At 43.7% G+C, this 13879-nt stretch overlaps 1 protein-coding gene across 17 annotated transcripts in view; it reads right to left on the bottom strand.

The window, feature by feature from the left end:
- Positions 1–13879, bottom strand: part of LOC110508614 (adhesion G protein-coupled receptor L2) — a 107880-nt gene that overhangs the window by 19367 nt on the left and 74634 nt on the right. For 11 of the 17 annotated variants that reach the window (XM_036965913.1, XM_036965915.1, XM_036965912.1 and 8 more), the window contains 5 exons: positions 13581–13619; positions 4773–4956; positions 1610–1732; positions 1253–1452; positions 479–652 (listed from right to left, as the gene is read on the bottom strand). In XM_036965913.1, coding sequence (XP_036821808.1) covers positions 479–652; positions 1253–1452; positions 1610–1732; positions 4773–4956; positions 13581–13619 — 720 coding nt within the window. The remainder of the gene's footprint in view (positions 1–478; positions 653–1252; positions 1453–1609; positions 1733–4772; positions 4957–13580; positions 13620–13879) is intronic. The other 6 variants (XM_036965902.1, XM_036965903.1, XM_036965906.1 and 3 more) reach the window with 1 other exon arrangement.

Genomic DNA, 13879 nt, shown 5'->3' with positions numbered 1-13879 from the left:
CTCCTTATGGAGATCTGAAAGGATTGGATAGGTGGGGCAGAGCCACTACGAGTGTCCTTGAATCCCAAATCAACCCCTAGCTCCTTATGGAGATCTGAGAGGATTGGATAGGTGGGGCAGAGCCACTACGAGTGTCCTTGAATCCCAAATCAACCCCTAGCTCCTTATGGAGATCTGAGAGGATTGGATAGGTGTCCGCAATATGGTTACAATTCCACAGAGTATTGGGGAAATTCCACCATATTTCTTACACATCTCCAATCTACACAAGTGTCTTGGGGGTTAGGGGCTAGCTAGGGGTTGATTTGGGATTCAGTTTAAATCAGAACCACCCACTCACCATGTTCCCTAGATGAGACAGACACACACACACACACACACATACATACACACATACATACATACATACATACATACATACATACATACAGTAGAGTCCAACCACACAGCATGAGAAAACCCACAGAAGGCCACTCACCACATTTCCTCGATGGGCCATGAGGATGGCGAAGTTGGTCAGGTGACTACAGGAACAGGTGGTGTGGCTCTTGTTGGTGTCCAGGAGCTTACAGCCCTGAGTGGACCAGTAGCCCATCATACTCCTCTCAGAGTAGTTCCAGAATGAGCAGTTGGGGTTGTAGTAGTGCTCCTTCTACAGAAAGAAAAATAACAAAATAACAAAAACATAGACATTGATTTTAAACCACTAGCTAAAAGTTTGGGTTGTAGTAGTTCTCAATAAGCAAAGCAAAACAAAACAAGGAAACAATTAACAGATGACTTTAGAGTACATATGCGTACTATGTGCCTATGTCATTTTCCATAGGGGTCAATAACAGCAGGCAGACGAGCCTGCCATGGCAAATAACTATGGTAGCAAAAAGCTAAGTACTGGAATACACAAGATAGCACTCAAGTTAGCCTGCTTAGGCCTATGGATGGATCCCACCTTGTCTGTCGTGTCAAGTGCAATTATAAACCATTCCAGCATATTGACATATCATAGCATGACAAACACGATAGCTTTTCCATGTAAACTAACAGAAGCGTACATACCGTGGGAGTTCCCGATCTGACACCTACTTATATTTTACAGCCGTGCTAGCTGTATCCTATGAAATTGGCATTTATCCTCCACAGCTACTAAAGACCACACAGCCATTCCTCTTTCCCACTATTTCCCCCTGCACTGAACCACACCACGGCCTGACTCTAGAGCCCCCGGGTTTTTCCAAGGGGAAGGGGGACTCACGTCGAGGTGCTCCAGGGTGAAGATGACGGGGTCAGACACAAACACGCGGCTGGACTCCTTGGTGATGGAGGCGGCCAGGATGTGTGAGTTGACGGTCAGGTCTGAAAGGTTACGTCCTCCTCCTCCTCGGAGAGTGGCGTTCTCTGTACTGAGGAACCGGCCCAGGTGCTTATAGAGGACAAAAACCAGCTTGGCCACACCTGGGGAAAAAAACATGGTAGAATAAGATTTATGGTGGCATTGTGAATGTATAAAATTGCTTCTAATTTCTATACTTTGGCCGCTGGGCCAGGGCAATGCTCCTTCAGCGTGATCACATTCATTCATTTTTATTCATACACCCCCCCCCTTTGTTACCGTTTTTACTGTTGACTTTGACTGTGTTTGCAGACAGCTGAATGGAGGCTCCACCCTTGCTGGTCTGGGGGAACCTGAAGTCCTGCATCTGGCCATCAGTACTGAGCACATACACATCCAGCACTAAAAGAGGACGAGAAAAGGGGGAGGTAGCGGGAGAGGAGCAGGAGGAGACGGAGAGAGGGGGAAGAGGAGGAGGGGAGGAGGTAGCGGGAGAGGAGCAGGAGGAGACGGAGAGAGGGGGAAGAGGAGGAGAGGGGGAGGTAGCGGGAGAGGAGCAGGAGGAGACGGAGAGAGGGGGAAGAGGAGGAGAGGGGAGGAAGAGAACGGTAGTAGTATACATTACTGACAGGTCACGTTTCAATAGCAACACGCAGAGTTTAATAGAGCGTTGATATAAAGGTTGGGAAGTGTGAAAGAAGGGAGGAACCAGATCAAGTGTTCCAGCTAGAGAATCCAAACTCATTGTCAATATCCCATCCGGCACTATTTACTGTAAAAAAAAAGGATCTGAGCTGTTCCCCGCAACCCTGGCCTACAGAGCTCCTTATGGAGAGAGATGGAGAGAGAGAGAGCACAGCACCACCCAACCTGCTGAAGCATGAATGTCAAATATTCATAAGATAAAAAATATCATTGGGCTTTTTCTTCCCCCTGTGGGTTCAGATAACTCTGGCCTCGCCAGCGAGCAAATCTCTGGAAAGCCTGCTAGATTCCTGCAGCAAACCCCCTGCCCTCTCTCTCGCTCCCTCTATCCCTCCCTCTCTCTCTTGCTCTCCTCTCTGCTGTGCTGTGCCAGCTGCCGGATGGCTCTCTCTCTCTCTCTCTCTCTCTCTCTTTGATGTTTGGAATTACGGAGGGGTCAGGAGGACGCACGTATCAGCACACTCCCTCCTGTCAGAACCAGCCTCAACTTCCTCACCACAGATCGCTTTTGACACTCAGAGATGAGGAATTGTTCTCCCTCTGACATTTATTCTCCTTTCCTTCGCTTCCTTCCTTCTTTCTCTCTTTCCCTCTATCCTAAACGCCCCCCCCCCGCCCCACCCCCACCACCCTTTTCTCTCCTCCTGCCCTTGACGTTCGCCTCAAGGTGCCATTTGTGTTTCAGCCTGAATCAGGAAACTATGTTAATTAGGAGTAGGGATCCTTTTGGGCTTATCTCCTGCTGCTCATCAGGCGAGCTGCAGAGAAGACTGTCCCGGGGCCTCAGTCCTCACGTAGCATTGTCAGAGATTGGGATAGTTCTACTAGTTATATTACTACTAGTAGAAATATATATGTATATTTTTTAAAATCTGTTGTTGAGGCCCTGTGTGCTAAAAGCACATAAACAGAGCCTGTTCGCAACGATTAACTATACATGGCGTGTATAGGCAAATGATTACATTTTGCATTAGCTGGCTGCAGTACATCTGGTTTTTGTTATCCGCTTGTAATTACCATTTACCGACAAAGGGTTGAGGCAGGGTTAGAGGACATAGCTACCGTATAGAATGCACTATATATACAAAAGTATGTGGACACCCCCTTCAAATTAGTGGAGTCGGCCATTTCAGCCACACCCGTTGCTGACAGGTGTATAAAATCGAGCACACAGCCATGCTATCTCCATAGACAAACATTGGCAGTAGAAAGGCCTTACTGAAGAGCTCAGTGACTTGCAACGTGGCACCGTCATAGGATGCCACCTTTCCAACAAGTCCGTTTGTCAAATTTCTGCCCTGCTAGAGCTGCCACGGTCCACTGTAAGTGCTGTTATTGTGAAGTGGAAACGCCTATGTGCAACAACGGCTCAGCCGCGAAATGGTAGGCCACACAAGCTCACAGAGCGGGACCGCCGAGTGCTGAAGTGTGTAGCACGTAAAAATGGTCTGCGACACTCACTACCAAGTTCCAAACGTCCTCTGGAAGCGACGTCAGCACTATAACTGTTAGTCGGGAGCTTCATAAAATGGGTTTCGGTGGCCGAGCAGCCGCACACAAGCCTAACATCACCATGCGCGATGCCAAGCATCGGAGTGGTGTAAAGCTCGTCGCCTTTGGACTGGAGCAGTGGAAATGCGTTCTCTAGAGTGATTAATCACGCTTCACCATCTGGCAGTCCGACGGACAAATCTGTGTTTGGCGGATTACAGGAGAACACTACTTGCCCCAATGCATAGTGCAAACTTTAAAGTTTAGTGGATGAGAAAAAATGGTCTGGGGTTGTTTTCATGGTTCGGGCTAGGCCCTTTAGTTCCAGTGAAGGGAAATCTTAATTTTACAACACACAATGACATTCTAGACAATTCTGTACTTCCAACTTTGTGGCAACAGTTTGGGGAAGGCCCTTTCCTCTTTCAGCATAACAATGCCCCCGTGCACAATGCGAGGTCCATACAGAAATGGTTTGCCGAGATCAGTGTGGAAAAACTTGACTGGCTTGCACAGAGCCCTGACCTCAACCCCATCGAACACCTTTGGGATGAATTGGAACGCCGACTGCTCATGATTTTGGAATGAGATGCTCGACGTGCAGGTGTCCACATACTTTTGGTCATGTAGTGTATCAAATGATTCAATTGATTTTCCATGAGAGGACCAGACAGTTCATCTTGCAGAACAAATTCAATGCCCCTACTTAACTATGCAAGAAAAAGGCAGCGGGGAACTCATAACCATAGCAACAAAGAGGCTTGTGTAGGGAAAATGACAGTTCACTGCACAAAGCTGACTTAAATGAATGAGATCACATTGCTAATAAACTGCCTGTGAGAACATATTAGCTTGCCTGGCGCTGAGCGAGACATCAAACCTCCTACTGTGACTTCAACTAAATTTGGTCTTTCTAAAAACCACTTTGCCTCTCTCCTGGAGGAATAGCTGTCCAGGTTCTTGTCTAGAATGAATAAGCCCATGGAAAAGAAGCCCTGGGGCCTAGCAGAAGTATGTTTCTACAGAATGGTTGTGAATGTTAACTTCCACTTCCTTGAACATAACAAACTGTAGAAAAAAAAGGCAATTTTAGTACTGAGGTCAAAGTAATTTTCTTCCAAGACAGGGGGAGATAATACAAAGGAAAATAATCATTAAAACTGTGGATTGTAACTGGCAGACGTGTCTGTCTAGTTTTTCCTTTTTATGAGTGATGGGCAGGGGGGGGTAGAAAAAACAAACATACTTATGTTGTCTGCAGGCACTTTGACTACAGCGGGCTCAATCAGGTTGTCGGCAAGGATGAAGGCTCCTTCCTCCAGGGTATCCAGTAACATGGTGGCGGCGTGCGTTTGCTCCGTGGAATTCATGTCTTCCCAGGACTTCAGGGCTTCCGGCCTCAGGAGGTTGTCAACCGTATCCACAATGGCCTGTATCCGTGGAAACAAGTCAAATGTCAGACCTTTGTCACTTAAAAAAAGAAAAGAAAAAAAAGAAACATGTGATCCCTCATAACTTCTACTAAAACCTGCAGCATACAGGCAGAAACGGGGGCAAGAAAAGCATATGATGCTGACGGCAAGTAAGGACAAGCGACAACCCATAAAAAATCAAGATGATATGAAGATTCATTCAAATTAAAACATCACTTAAAGATGGCATGGTGGTCACAGAATGAAAACTACAGGATGTTGTCTCCCCACTTCCCTGGTTTAGACCCATTTATTTTCTTTTGAATAACAAAACTGTGCCAGAGGGGAAGTTCAAACACAAACCAAATGTTTTTCAAATGAATGGAGCAGTTCTTCCACAATAGTACTCGCTCGGTTCCTGTTCTTTAGCATCTGATTTTTCCCAAAGAGCAATTATCTTCCTCTTCGCTAACAATAAATATATTCCATAACAGGATCTGGTCATTATGGCCTTGAAATGTGCAGCTTTTCCTTCCTAGAGGGGAAAATGTTATCAAGAAAATGAATCCATTTGTTTCATGGGTAGCAGTCAAAGTAAAGAAGGGCATAATTCTGCTTGTTTTCAATGGCAATCCTTTCATTTCCTGCTTGGCTGATAAGCAGTAAGTAAGCAAAACATTCCAAACCCTCACGAGAAAAAGTATCACATGTTGATCAAAATGGAGGTCACTGTGACCCTGTGCAGGAGAGTTCACAACTTCCATGTACCTTAACATATCTATCTATATCCATATCCACACAGCAGCGCTAACGCTAGCCCCATTGATGACTCCCATGTAGCTTATCTACAGTGCATTCGGAAAGTATACAGACCCCTTCCCTTTTTCCACATTTTCTTACATCACAGCCTTATTCTAAAATGGATTAAATATTTTTTGTTTGTTATCAATCAACACTCAATACCTCATAATGACAAAGCAAAAACAGATTTTTAGACAAATTTGCTACATTTATTCAAAATAAAAAACAGATACCTTATTTACATACAGTACAAGTCAAAAGTTTGGACACACCTACTCATTCCAGGGGTTTTCTTTATTTTGACTATTTTCCACATTGTAGAATAATAGTGAAGACATAAAAACTAAGAAATAATAATGAAATAGGGAATCATGTAGTAAGCAAAAAAGTGTTAAACAAATATATGTTATTTTTGAGATATATTTGAAGCCACCCTTTGCTTTGATGACAGCTTTGCACATTCTTGGCATTCTCTCATGAGTCACCTGGAATGCATTTCACTTAACAGGTGTGCCTTCTTAAAAGTTAATTTGTGGAATATCTTTCCTTCTTAATGACCATCAGTTGTGTTATATAGGGCTCCTGAGTGGCGCAGCGGTCTAAGGCACTGCATTTCAGTGCAAGAGGCACTAGAGTCACTACAGTCCCAGGTTCGAATCCAGGCTGTATCACATCCAGCCGTGAATGGGAGTCCTATAGGGTGGCGAGCAATTGGCCCAGCATTGCCGGGGTAGGCTGTCATTGTAAATAATAATTTGTTCTGAACGGACTTGCCTAGTTAAATTAAAACAAAAATTGTTGTGACAAGGTAGGGGTGGTATAGAGAAGATAACACTAAGAACAGCTCAAATAAGAAAAGAGAAATGACAGTCCATCATTACTTTAAGATATGAAGGTTAGTCAATACAGAACATTTCAAGAACTTTTAAAGTTTCTTCAAGTGCAGGCGCAAAAACCATCAAGCGCTATGATGAACCTGGCTCTCATGAGGACCACCACAGGAAAGGAAGACAGAGTTACCTCTGCTGCAGAGGATGTTCATTCGAGTTAACTGAACCTCAGATTGCAGCCCAAATAAATGCTTCACAGAGTTCAAGTGACAGACACATCTCAACATCAAATGTTCAGAGGAGACTGCGTGAATCAGGCCTTCATGGTCAAATTGCTGCAAAGAAACCACTACTAAAGGACAACAATAATAAGAAGAGACTTGCTTGGTCCAAGAAACACAAGCAATGGACATTAGACCAGTGGAAATCTGTATTTTGGTCTGATGAGTCCAAATGTGAGATTTTTGGTTCCAACCGCCGTGTCTTTGTGAGACGCAGAGTAGGTGAGCAGATGATCTCCGCATAAGTAGTTCCTACCGTGAAGCATGGAGGAGGAGGTGTGATGGTGTAGGGGTGCTTTGCTGGTGACACTGTCAGTGATTTATTTTGAATTCAAGGCACACTTAACCAGCATGGCTACCACAGCATTCTGCAGTGATACGCCATCCCTCCTTTTGGTTTGCGCTAAGTGGGACTGTCATTTGTTTTTCAACAGGACAATGGCCCAGCACACCTCCAGGCTGAGTAAGGGCTATTTGACCAAGAAGGAGAGTGATGGAATGCTGCATCAGATGACCTGGCCTCTACAATCATCTGACCTCAACCCAATTGAGATCGTTTGGGATGAGTTGGATCGCAGAGTGAAGGAGAAGCAGCCAACAAGTGCACAGCATATGTGCGAACTCCTTCAAGACTGTCGAAAAATCATTCCAGGTAAAGCTGGTTGAGAGAATGCTAAGACTGTGCAAAACTGTCATCAAGACAAAGGGTGGCTACTTTGAAGAATCTAAAATATATTTTGAATTGTTTAACTCTTTTTTTGGTTCCATTTGCATTATTTCGTAGTTTTGATGTCTTCACTATTATTCTACAATGTAGAAAATAGTAAAAAAAAAGAAAAACCCTTGAATGAACAGGTGTTTCTAATCTTTTGACTGGTACTGTATTTACAATCGAAATTTAGCTCAGGTGCATCCTCTTTTGATTGATCATTCTTGAGATACAGTGCCTTGCGAAAGTATTCGGCCCCCTTGAACTTTGCGACCTTTTGCCACATTTCAGGCTTCAAACATAAAGATATAAAACTGTATTTTTTTGTGAAGAATCAACAACAAGTGGGACACAATCATGAAGTGGAACGACATTTATTGGATATTTCAAACTTTTTTAACAAATCAAAAACTGAAAAATTGGGCGTGCAAAATTATTCAGCCCCTTTACTTTCAGTGCAGCAAACTCTCTCCAGAAGTTCAGTGAGGATCTCTGAATGATCCAATGTTGACCTAAATGACTAATGATGATAAATGCAATCCACCTGTGTGTAATCAAGTCTCCGTATAGATGCACCTGCACTGTGATAGTCTCAGAGGTCCGTTAAAAGCGCAGAGAGCATCATGAAGAACAAGGAGCACACCAGGCAGGTTCGAGATAATGTTGTGAAGAAGTTTAAAGTCGGATTTGGATACAAAAAGATTTCCCAAGCTTTAAACATCCCAAGGAGCACTGTGCAAGCGATAATATTGAAATGGAAGGAGTATCAGACCACTGCAAATCTACCAAGACCTGGCCGTCCCTCTAAACTTTCAGCTCATACAAGGAGAAGACTGATCAGAGATGCAGCCAAGAGGCCCATGATCACTCTGGAGGAACTGCAGAGATCTACAGCTGAGGTGGGAGACTCTGTCCATAGGACAACAATCAGTCGTATATTGCACAAATCTGGCCTTTATGGAAGAGTGGCAAGAAGAAAGCCATTTCTTAAAGATATCCATAAAAAGTGTTGTTTAAAGTTTGCCACAAGCCACCTGGGAGACACACCAAACATGTGGAAGAAGGTGCTCTGGTCAGATGAAACCAAAATTGAACTTTTTGGCAACAATGCAAAACGTTATGTTTGGCGTAAAAGCAACACTCTGAACACACCATCCCCACTGTCAAACATGGTGGTGGCAGCATCATGGTTTGGGCCTGCTTTTCTCCAGCAGGGACAGCGAAGATGGTTAAAATTGATGGGAAGATGGGTGGAGCCAAATACAGGACCATTCTGGAAGAAAACCTGATGGAGTCTGCAAAAGACCTGAGACTGGGACGGAGATTTGTCTTCCAACAAGACAATGATCCAAAACATAAAGCAAAATCTACAATGGAATGGTTCAAAAATAAACATATCCAGGTGTTAGAATGGCCAAGTCAAAGTCCAGACCTGAATCCAATTGAGAATCTGTGGAAAGAACTGAAAACTGCTGTTCACAAATGCTCTCCATCCAACCTCACTGAGCTCGAGCTGTTTTGCTAGGAGGAATGGGAAAAAATTTCAGTCTCTCGATGTGCAAAACTGATAGAGACATACCCCAAGCGACTTACAGCTGTAATCGCAGCAAAAGGTGGCGCTACAAAGTATTAACTTAAGGGGGCTGAATAATTTTGCACGCTCAATTTTTCAGTTTTCGATTTGTTGAAAAAGTTTGAAATATCCAATAAATGTCGTTCCACTTCATGATTGTGTCCCACTTGTTGTTGATTCTTCACAAAAAAATACAGTTTTATATCTTTATGTTTGAAGCCTGAAATGTGGCAAAAGGTCGCAAAGTTCAAGGGGGCCGAATACTTTCGCAAGGCACTGTATTTCTACAACTTGATTGGAGTCCACCTGCAGTAAATTCAATTAATTTGACATAATTTGACCTGTCTATATAAGGTCCCACAGTTGACAGTGCATGTCAGAGCAAAAACCAAGCAATGAGGTTGAAGGAATTGTCTGTAGAGCTCCAAGACAGGATTATGTCGAGGCACATATCTGGGGAAGGGTATCAAAACATGTATGCAGCATTGAAGGTCCCCAAGAACAAAGTGGCCTCCATCATTCTTAAATTGAAGAAGTTTGGAACCACTAAAACTCTTCCTAGAGCTGGCCGCCCGGCCAAACTGAACAATCGGGGGAGAAGGGCCTGGGTCAGGGAGGTGACCAATAACCCGATGGTCACTCTGAGTTCTACAACTATCTCTGCAGCACTCCACCAATCAGGCCTTGATGGTAGAGTGTCCAGAAGGAACGTGACAGCCCGCTTGAAGTTTGCCAAAATGCATCAAAGGACTCTCAGACCATGAGAAACAAGATTCTCTAGTCTGATGAAACCAAGATTGAACTCTTTCACCTGTGACGTCTAGAGGAAACCTGGCACCATCCCTACGGTGAAGCATGGTGGTGGCAGCATCCCTACGGTGAAGCATGGTGGTGGCAGCATCATGCTGTGGGGATGTTTTTCAGCGGTAGGGAATGGAAGACTAGTCGGGATCAAGGGAAAGATGAACAGAGCCAAGTACAGAGAGATCCTTAATAAAAACCTGCTCCAAAGCGCTCAGGACCTCAGACTGGGGCGAAGGTTCACCTTCCAACAGGACAACGACCATAAGCACACAGCCAAAACAACACACGAGTGGCTTCAGGACAAGTCTTTTAATGTCCTTGAGTGGCCCAGCCAGAGCCTGGACTTGAACCCGATCGAACATCTCTGGAGAGACCTGAAAATAGCTGTGCAGCAATGCTCTAGATCCAACCTGACAGAGTTTGAGAGGTTCTGCAGAGAAGAATGGAAGAGTCCTCAAATACAGGTGTGCCAAGCTTGTAGCATCATACCCAAGAAGACTCAAGGTTGTAATCGCTGCCAACGGTGCTTCAACAAAGTAAAGGGGCTGAATACTTATGTAAAAGTGATCAGTTTTTTTATATATATTTTTTTACATTTGCTAAAATAAAAAAACGTTTTTTTGCTTGCCATTATGGGGTATTGTGGTTATATTGATGAGGGATAATGTTTTGTTGCGATTTTAGAATAAGGCTGTAACGTAGCAGAATGTGGAAAAAGGGGTCTGAACTAGAGGTCGACCGATTAATCGAAATGGCCGATTAATTTGGGCCGATTTCAAGTTTTCATAACAATCGGAAATCGGTATTTTTGGACGCCGATTTTGCCGATTAAATTATTTATTTTTTTATAACTTTATTTAACGAGGCAAGTCAGTTATGAACACATTCTTATTTTCAATGATGGCCTAGGAACGGTGGGTTAACTGCCTTGTTCAGGGGCAGAACGACAGACTTTTTCCTTGTCAGCTCAGGGATTAAATCTTGCAACCTTACAACTAGTCCAACGCTCTAACCACCTGCCTCACGAGGAGCCTGCCTGTTACGCAAATGCAGTAAGAAGCCAAGGTAAGTTGCTAGCTAGCATTAAACTTATCTTATAAAAAACAATCAATCAATCATAATCACTAGTTATAACTATCAACACATGGTTGATGATATTACTAGTTTATCTAGCGTGTCCTGCGTTGCATATAATCGATGCGGTGCGCATTCGCGAAAAAGGACTGTCGTTGCTCCAACGTGTACCTAACCATAAACACCAATGCCTTTCTTAAAATCAATACACAGAAGTATATATTTTTTTAACCTGAATATTTAGCTAAAAGAAAGGTTAGCAGGCAATATTAACCAGGTGAAATTGTCACGTCTCGAGTCAGGGTATATGCAACAGTTTTGGCTGCCTGGCTCATTGCGAACTAATTTGCCAGAATTTTACGTAATTATGACAAATCATTGAAGGTTGTGCAATGTAACAGCAATATTTAGACTTATGGATGCCACCCAATAGATAAAATACGGAACGGTTCCGTATCTCACTGAAAGAATAAACGTTTTGTTTTCAAAATGATAGTTTCCAGATTCGACCATATTAATGACCTAAGGCTCGTATTTCTGTGTGTTATTATGTTATAATTAAGTCTATGATTTGATAGAGCAGTCTGACTGAGCGATGGTAGGCACCAGCAGGCTCGTAAGCATTCATTCAAACAGCACTTTTGTGCGTTTTTCCAGCAGCGCATTGCGCTGTTTATGACTTCAAGCCTATCAACTCCTGAGATTAGGCTGGTGTAACCGATGTGAAATGGCTAGTTAGTTAGCTGATATCCATACCCACACAGCAGCGCTTACGCTAGCCCATTGATGAATCCCATATAGCTGATATCCATACCCACACAGCAGCGCTAACGCTAGCCCATTGATGACTCCCATATAGCTGATATCCATACCCACACAGCAGCGCTAACGCTAGCCCATTGATGACTCCCATATAGCTGATATCCATATCCACACAGCAGCGCTATCCCTACAGATAAACATATCCATCAGCATAATTTCCCCACAAATCCATATCAACCCCATGACCCGATAAACCAGTGACAATTTAACCACAGGTGACATTAACCACAGCAGAGGCCCAGGCTACACTATAGTGGTAATTAGCCAATAACAACAGTCACTCAATGTACCAATTAGTGCAAAGCTGTGATTATCATCCACACACACACACTAATTGACCATAGGCACAATTACCCTTTTGTCTGGATTAACCAGTGGGGCGAATAAACACTGTAGTCCCTCGCTATCACACCAGACTGATGATTAACCAATCAACACAACAAGTAAACCAACCACACGGATGGCTACCATTATTACCTAGAGCTATGATATGCCTACAAGCCCAGTCAGAGTTGGATAGGATAGGAAGAGAGTGAAGGAGTCAGAGTAGCAGTAGTGATTTCAGGGCTAGGGCCGTTACACCTCAGACAAACAAATCAAAACTCACTGGTCTACCCTCCTGGTGTGTACCCCCCTTCCTTGTAGGCATGAAGAATGAGGAACAAAAAAAGAAATACAAATAATCGCTGTCTTTAATTTGCGGCAGCATTAGAACAAAGAAGAAAAAAAAACCTCTGTTCTGATTGAGTCCTCTTTAATTTATATAATTCTCGCCTGGGTGGCGGCCCCACCACACACCAATCACAAAGGGTGTTACCCAAGATGCCCTACAGTGAGCAGGAAACGCTTGGGTGGTGGTGGTGGTGCTGACTTCACTTACATTGCCTATTGATGAATAAAGAAGACACCCGTAAATCAAGTTGACGGTGACACGCAGTGTATCCCAATTTCTCACAGTAAAAGAGACCTCAGTAAAAACAGCCCTAACTCATGGTGAAGAATGCTCCCACCAGTCAAACATAGAGACTGAAGAGAGAGACAGAGGTCTGAGGAGGCTGGTTCGTTTCGTGCAAGGCAGGCCCACTGTGTTTACGCCAGAACCGCTTCTTTCAACAGGACCTGCTCTCAGATTATAAACTCTGAGGAAAGGAAAATGGCATGAAGAGAGAAAGGAATGAAAAGACCCAACAAATCCTATATGAACACAAACACATTAATGGGACTGAAAATGAATCCATCAAACAAACACAAAAATTGGCACTTTTGTCAGCGAGAGGAGGAACAAGGAGAGGCTGGAAATGGTAAAGTGAAAAACTGAGTACACTGCCACTTTGATCAAACTTCTGGCTGACAGGGAGCTACAATTACGGCCGTGGGAAGGCAATTACTCATACAACGCACAAAGAGGGAGGGGAATAGAGAGAGATAAGAGATAGGAGAGATATTGACTTACAGACAGACAGGCAGCGATATTGACAGACAGACAGGCAGGCAGATCGAAAGACCAGACAGACAGGTGAGTTGAGGGGTAGAGAGATAGATGGACATACCATTAGGCTAGCAGACACACAGGCAAATAGACAGGCTGGCAGATGCACAAGCAGAGAGACAGGTGGAGAAGCAGATGTGTTTTGCATACAGACAAGCCAGCAGATAATCACAGACAGACAGACAAGACACCAATGTTTCATGCTACTGAGCATATTGTGGATAGGTCCACCTTTGTGGAACCAGCAGACATACAGTACCTTCATATATGCCCTGCAAGTCCTCTCTCTCTTTTGAAGCTTTTTAACACAAAGTGAGGATTAAGAACAAGAGGCATACTATTAGGAAGCAAAAGAGCTCGGAGGGAAAAGGAGGTTAGTCTATGTCTTTAGAAAACAGATATCCTAAAATACACCACTTACCCATCAGGATGGAAATGATCATATATAAATAAACCTTATGTTAGGTAGATGAAATAAGAAGCTCACTGTGTATTATGCAACACATTCTAAAATGTGTTTCGGGAAGCTGTATCTAGCTTACATAACGACAAGGGCGT

This window comes from Oncorhynchus mykiss, chromosome 28, assembly GCF_013265735.2.
Source record: "Oncorhynchus mykiss isolate Arlee chromosome 28, USDA_OmykA_1.1, whole genome shotgun sequence".
Classification (NCBI taxonomy): Eukaryota; Metazoa; Chordata; class Actinopteri; order Salmoniformes; family Salmonidae; genus Oncorhynchus; species Oncorhynchus mykiss.
This window is presented reverse-complemented; position numbering and strand designations above follow the sequence as displayed.